Below are 7,420 nucleotides of genomic sequence, written 5' to 3' on the forward strand. Positions count from 1 at the left end.
TGTAGCAACTTTGACAGTTAACAATGATGAGCGGGAGAAACAGTTCTGCTGGACTTTTTATGATGTGCAGTTGAACAGATATTAAAGGTATAATTCACCCATACATGAATATTCTGTCATCATTTACTCATCCTTTACTTTTTGTTCTGTTGATCACAAAAGGAATATATATATATATATATATATATATATATATATATATATATATATATATATATATATATATATATAAAAGAATGTTGGAAACATGTAACCATTCACTTCCATGCTAATTGTTTTTCCTGTTATGGAAGCCAGTGGTTACAGGTTTAGACATTCAACAAACAAACAAACACAAAAAAGGGTGACCGAATTTTCATTTTTGGGTGAAAAATCAGTTTAAACTTGTGAAAAGCAAATCAGTGTTTACATTCTTCATAAATGTGTTCATATAAGGCATGTTCATATAAATAAGATTCAGATCTAAATCTAAGCTTTTGAACATTTTGTACTGTTGCATATCCAAGCTAAAATGTGATACATTTAAAAGTGCAATCTGGCATTTTCTCTGATGCACGGTGAGCCTTGGGATAGTCTATCGGTTGTATCCTTTAAAGCCCTTAAAATAAAGGACACGTTTGGAGGATTTGAAGCAGGCTTCGAATTGGGAAAGCCTTTGAAGCACCCTTCAAATCGGGACAATCTTTGTCGCTCTGTTGTAATGAAATCTGCTTTCGGCTGCTGCCTCTGAATGGGGATGCAGCTTACGTACATGTGCATCGAGAAATCATTTGATTTTAGAATAAATAAAGGATTTCATTCTGATCTATTTATAATATCATGCTTCCCTTTTTTTTTTTTTTTGAGGTTTACATTTTGGGACTTCACTGAGTTTCATTGTATTACTAAAACATTCCTCAGAATATCTTCTTTTGCGTTCTTCATAACAGTAACAAGAGGGTTAGTAATATTCATTTTTTAGGTGAACTAGTTCTTAAACTTAAGGGGTTTGTTCCATCTGGCTGCACATTTAGTACCTGTTGAAAAGTTTAAAGGCAGTCAAAACGTCGTGAGAAACTCAACAAATCCAGCGATCCACAAAGCAGCTTGCGATATACCAAATTCCAGCATCTAAACAGTGCATGCAGTCTCCAGTGTCCTGTAGGCACTGTCATGACAGTCCTATTTGGGCGGTATAACCACCAGAGGTTGTCCTCTTCTGGGTCTCCACATCAGCACTTGGGCATCATTGGCATTAGGCCTGCCCAGTGCATTAGGTGGGATAGGCTCATTGTTGCTGAGAATGTGAGGCTGTTCCTGGTGCGGTCGTCCCATCAGTTTGGCACGAGAACCAAGTGGCATGGATGGATCCACCTCAATGTCTACCCGCATACGCCACCGTACTGTCTGAAGAACAATACGCTCTTTGGTGTCTGCGTTTAGCGCCACCAGCCAGGTGATGAAGCTCTGGTCTCGGGTGATGTGTGTGAGCATGGGGGTGTTGCTGTTGCTGATGGGCACTGCCCAAGTCACGCTGGGGTAAAAGTTGTCGTTCATGCTCACGGTTAGCCGAGACGGTTTGGAAGTGGGGCCTGAGAGGGTCACTGTTTCGGTAGTGTTGCCGTACCAGGGATAACTGACACCGTCGGAATCACTTATGGCCTTCACCCGTCCTTCCCGAAGCTCGGGCAACTCCCAGCTGGACCTGCAAGAAGGTAAACAAGTTGAGCAATCAGGAAGGACGAAAGAGGCATGAGAGCAAAGAGCCGCGGGGCCTTGATACATCAAACGGATGATCAAGGTAAATGAACAGACGCGGTGATGGTCAATGAGAAGACCTGCTCAGTACAAAGAGCCTCATGTAAATATGGAAAAAACTGATTAAAAGACAGAGGGCTGGGAATGGAATATGGATGAACCTGTTTTATATTTATCTAGTTACCCTTCCTACTTGTTTTAATTATACTTAGTTGATCCTGGATTTTAGATTTGAACAACATCAATTTTGTGGAGGACTGTTGACGGTCATGTAAAGTCCAATACAAACTACTAGGGATGTAACGGTATCAGAATTTCACGGTACGGTAATACCTCGGTATTAATGTCACGGTACGGTATTTATTGAATCATTTACAAGAAAAAACAAAACTTATGAAAATACTCCAAAAAAGTGCCAAAAGTGTCAATGACATACAAATTAGTCATCTATCTGTAAGCTTTAAAACAGGAACTTCAATTTTAATAACAAAAAAATATTAAACCATGTAAAAAAATTAAGTTTCAATTTAGTAGTGTTGAAAACTCATCACATTCAACATTTAATCACTCACTCACTTAGATAGAGATGGGTTTAAAGGAAAATTATCATATAAATATAATCTGGTAAAAGCTGGTATCTCTGGGTATTTACAATGTCCCCTGCAACAGAAAAAAACCCTCTCATTTGGGACTGAGGTTTCTGGGACAAGAGAGATATGACTTGGCCCAGGTTGACAGCAGTGGGTAACGTTGTGCATTGTCTTTCCCCCACTTGAGAGGACAAACCATGAGTGAGATAGAGATCTCATGTCTGCATCAATCTGAACAGTGTGCTGTGTTTCTGCAGTCCCCATGACTGATTATTAGTCGTATTCCCCAACTTGCAGGCACGTGCACACATAGGGCTCAACCTGTGCAGTGCACATGCCCTTTTTAGTCTTGGATAGAAAGTTCCCTTCCAAAATGATCAAAAGTGCCCCCGCGACGCGACACCCTCTGTCCCCGCTTTACAGTACGCGCGCGACAACACAGCTGATTAGAACGCGCGTGACAACACAGCTGATAAGAACTCGCGCGACAACACCGCTATTCATTACGCGCGCGACAACACAGCTGATAAGAACTCGCGCGACAACACCGCTATTCAGTACGCGCGCGGTGACAACACCCGCTTTAGGGTTTTCCAGCGCTTTTTGATCCCCGCTTCTAGCAGCACACTCCATTTCCGCATTACTGGATCTGTAGCGACAACAGACCGCAAGGGATTATGGCCAAGCCTGGGCTGATGGGAATTGTAGTTTCCGGTACCTCCCGTTCGCTTCATTCACCTGAGCAAATCTTCTCAGAAGACCTATAGTTTTACCGAGTCATGCGACTACGGTAATATCGAAAAAAATTAATATTGCGGTATGACGGTATTTACAATACCGTTACATCCCTACAAACTACGCCTGGCTATGACTTGACTATGTTGATGACACCTTCTAAACTGTAGGCTGCAAGTTAGCATAAAAGAGTAAAATGTCATTAGCATGTCCTAGTGTTGAACAAATCCGCTTGTTAAGTGTGACGTCACGCGGAGCGGCTTCCGGGTCCAAGCGCTCTATTCAACTGAATGGGGAGATTCATGAAATGGTAATAATAAACATTTACAAAGCGATTTAATACTTTCGAAAATCACGATTGCAATATATATGTCCATGCCTAATATCCGATGGCAAGAAAGTGATTCATTGTTTTATAAATTGTTAAAATTTTGGTATTTGTTATGCAGCAAGCCCAGAGATTGTTGTGTACACTATGACTTTATGTAAAATTAACTTTAATGTGTGATAGGAATAAAACGCGATCATAAACTAAAGATTTCTCCACTCAAATGAATGGCGGCTTGGACCCGGAAACAGTATACATACGTTACAAACACGTCACCACTTAACAATCGGATAGGGACACATTTTGAGAGGGGCCAGTTTTTTTGAGAAGTATTCTGAAAAAATGAGGCAGGGAGGTACAGTTGAAACCAGAAGTTTACATACACTGTATAAAAAGGCACATAACCATTTTTTTGTAAAGTCAGTTGTTACTGTGACTAAACTTTTTCTCTTTTAGATAAGTCATGATTATCAAATTGGTTTCTGTTATGCTTAATAGCAGAATAATGAAAGAAGTATTTTTGGAGAAATTGTTATAACTTTTCTTGAAAGTCAAGTTTACATCCAATAAGATTATTATACCTCGGAAAAAAGCTCAGATGATGGTGTCAAGGTTTTGGAGGTTTCTGATTGGCTAATTGACAACATTTGAGTTAATTGGAGGCACAACTGTAGAATAGTATTTAAGGAAAACCTCAAACACACTGCTTCTTTTTGTGACAACATGGAAAAATCAACAAGCCAGAATCAACAAAAAAAAAAACAGATTACAATTTGCTAAATTACTCTGGGAAAAAGACTAATTTTTGGAGACATGTCCTGTGGTCTGATGGAACTAAGATGGAACTGTTTGGCCATAATGACCAGTGTTACATTTGGAGGACAAAGGGGAAAGCTTACAAGCCTAGGAACACCATCCCAACTGTGAAGTATGGAGCGCAGCATCATGTTGTGGAGGGACTGGTCCACTTCACAGCATAGATGGCATCACGAAGAAAGAACATTAAGTAGAAATACTGAAGCAACATCTCAAGACATCAGCCAGGAAATTAACTTGGCCTCAAATGAGTCGTCTAAACAGACCATGACCCTAAGCATACTGCCAAATTAGTTCAAATGTGCTTTAAGGTCAACAGAGTGAATGTTTTGGAGTGGCCATCACAAAACCCTGATCTCAATCCTATAGAAAATGTGTGGGCAGAGTTGAAAAAGCTTGTGCGAGCAAGACAGCCAACAAATTTGATTCGGTTATACCAGTTCTGTCAGCAGGAATGGGCTAAAATTCCTGCAAACTGTTGTGAGAAGCTTGTGAAAGGATACCCAAATCTTTTGACCAAAGTTATACAGTTTAAAAGCAAAGCTAAAAAATACAAAGGAAATGTATGTAAACTTTTGACTGTCCAGAAATAAATAAAAAATTTACAAAAAAAATTCTCTCATTATTCTGGCATTTAGCAATTGTAAATAATTTAGGTCATAATAAAATACCTAATAATAGTAAACATTTAGTATGATTTAACACCAGACATTTAAAAAATGGATAAGTTCTTTTTTTTCTAGAGTGAATGTAAACTTCTGGTTTCAAATGTAATTATGGATCAGTCATTGCTAGAAAAAAAATCCCAATTTTGCAAAGGTTATATAGTTAGCGTAACATTAGCCTTGTTATGTTGATCAGTATGCCAGCATGCTGCAGTTTTATTGACTGGTCAGCAGTTATAGTTTGTACAGTATCAGCAAACCAACTGTGATGTGGTGGTCATTCTGAATTTCTGACACATCAAAGCAAAACTGCAGGATATCTTGGTCACAAAACAGTGAGCATCTTGCAACATCTCTCGCAGTACTACATTGGACCACAGTTTGAAAGCCACCACCAAAGAAACTGCACTTTTGTTTCGCATTGGTGATCATTTTTCATCAGGGACAGACAGAAATTGTACGTTGTATATGGTACATTACAAACAGCATAGAGCTAGGATTGAAATTTGTTCTAGGAACAACAAAACAGAAGCAAAGATGTGGTCAGTGCAAACATGTTGGGCATTATCTGAATAAAGGATTTGGCTACCTTTCTGGGTGCAAATTGAAAATGAGTTGACATCAGCACACAGAAAGTTGAAATTAGATGATGACCAGTTTAACCTATTTAACAAGGCCAAACAGTAGCACAATATGGGTAAAGATTTTTCATTACTGATCCTTAGACTTTCCCAAAACGTTGAAACTAAGCTTGCATTCAAATTTGTATGGCACTTCTTGCAATTTTACCGTCTAATTTTACAGTTTTGACAACATTCACTTGCCCCTGCAATAAACAATACTAAAAACAGGTTATGTCAAATTAACCTGTCGACCTATGGCCTCAAAGAAAACAAGATCAATATGAAAATCTACTATGTGTCAGATTAGTTCTTTAGTGTTCTCACATATTAATTAAACTGCGAAAATGTCATTGGTTCTTTGGTTTGTTGACTACTCACATGCCAATATCACCATATGTGTTAAAGAACTCCATTTGGGTGCACGCCTGGATCCAGCCCACAGTCCACGTTTCGTTTCTAGGAACCGGGGGCATCACGATCCCCGCCGATGCTCTGAAATACGGGGTCTTGTATCGCAGGACGATGGGCGAATTCTCCTCAATGATGGTCGGGCATTGGTCAATGGAGGCTGAGACCTCATAGACCACTATGTTCTCCCGTCGGATGCGGGGCTTGCAGGCGATGCTTTGAATGCAACCCATGGTCCTGCTTATCAGGGGTGTCAATGTAGCCAATGACGGAAAAATGAGGATAAATTTAAGCAATATATTCATTGGCACTTTTTGTAACCCCTGAAACGCTGGCAGATTCTCCTCACCATCGTTTCCAACTCAGTAGGCTATATCCTCGATAAATCCACTGAGTGAAAGCAATAAAAAAGCACGTCTGCTACGAAAAGACATGTTTTGTTGCGTGTCGGTGTTGTTCTAGCGCATCTTCGAAACAGACGAGGAACGCTGCGGTGTTGTGGAACTAAAGGTGTATGGATGATTCGTGTCGCCTGTTCCCGGGGCGCTGGAGTGCCGCACTGCCCTTGATGCTCGTCCCCAGCAGATGTGATTCGGCCTCCACCGAATCGGACACCCGGGGTTCGCCTGTTTGTTGTCCTCCTTCCAAATCACGCGTCCGGCTGTAGCTCTGAGCCCTTTGATCCTGGTCTTTCTGCTGGGCGCAGGCATCTCAGTGCTGAATAGGGAGCCGGTGCTGCATAGAGAGTGTATGTTGGTTGTATTTCCTCCAGGTGAACGACCTACCCATCGTTTTGTTGATGCGGCTCCTTTCGAAAGGGGGAAGCGACACAGAGACCGATCCAATCAAGGAGGGATTCAGTGCATTTGATTTATAATGCAACCCTGGGTCAGCTGCGCTCTGTTTAAAAACACAATGTCTGTCATGGGCATCGCTGGACTAATTTTGTGTTTATCCTTTGTGTGTTTCCATCTTTGCATCCGTAGAGAAGAACCCTTGTGCAAATCTTTCGAGAACATAAAGATAATGACGATGAAGACGATCTTAATAATCCCTAATTACAGAGCATGCTACAATACACAGCGCAGTGGTTTTTAAATGTATTCCTCCTAGGAAAAACAGCAGAGCATCTTAACGCAGACATGTGCTTATATGGTCGCTGTTCAGTTGCGGAGAGGTGCTGATCAGTGTTGCCAGATCGCGCGAAAAAATCATGCTTTGGTTTACATAAAAAATAAACACGGCGCTCTAAATTTGTACTAATAATGAGCATTAACGGCATTAAAAACATACTTTTTAGTTTTGATGTAATTGCTATTTGGATGGGATTTTAGAAACAGTTATTATTATTCATTACAACTAGGCTATTCTACTAGGCTATACGACTACTGCATGCTAATAATAATAATTATTATCAATTTAACACTAACTAAATATATTAACAATTACTTTTCTTGTTGTAGGTGCACTAATTAATTTTAGGATTATAATAAAAAAAAGTTCATTCTCAACATGCAA

General features: G+C 40.1%; 1 protein-coding gene across 1 annotated transcript; it reads right to left on the reverse strand.

Moving 5' to 3' along the window:
* Positions 1-341: 341 nt before the first annotated feature.
* Positions 342-7,073, reverse strand: fam78ba (family with sequence similarity 78 member Ba). The gene is made up of 2 exons (XM_087240489.1): positions 5,873-7,073; positions 342-1,684 (listed from the first exon to the last, which is right to left on the reverse strand). Exons 1-2 carry the CDS (start codon positions 6,205-6,207, stop codon positions 1,162-1,164), a joined length of 858 nt encoding a protein of 285 aa, XP_087096615.1. The 5' UTR covers positions 6,208-7,073; the 3' UTR covers positions 342-1,161.
* Between the last annotated feature and the right edge of the window lie 347 nt (positions 7,074-7,420).

This window comes from Danio rerio, chromosome 2, assembly GCF_052040795.2.
Source record: "Danio rerio strain M-AB ecotype USA chromosome 2, GRCz13ab, whole genome shotgun sequence".
Taxonomy (NCBI): Eukaryota; Metazoa; Chordata; class Actinopteri; order Cypriniformes; family Danionidae; genus Danio; species Danio rerio.

Excerpts from the sequence above, each read along its gene's own strand:
- fam78ba (XM_087240489.1), bottom strand. The coding sequence starts at position 6,207 with ATGAATATATTGCTTAAATTTATCCTCATTTTTCCGTCATTGGCTACA. Across the intron at positions 1,685-5,872 it reads ACATATGGTGATATTGGCAT|GTCCAGCTGGGAGTTGCCCG; the intron begins GTGAGTAGTCAA and ends ACCTTCTTGCAG.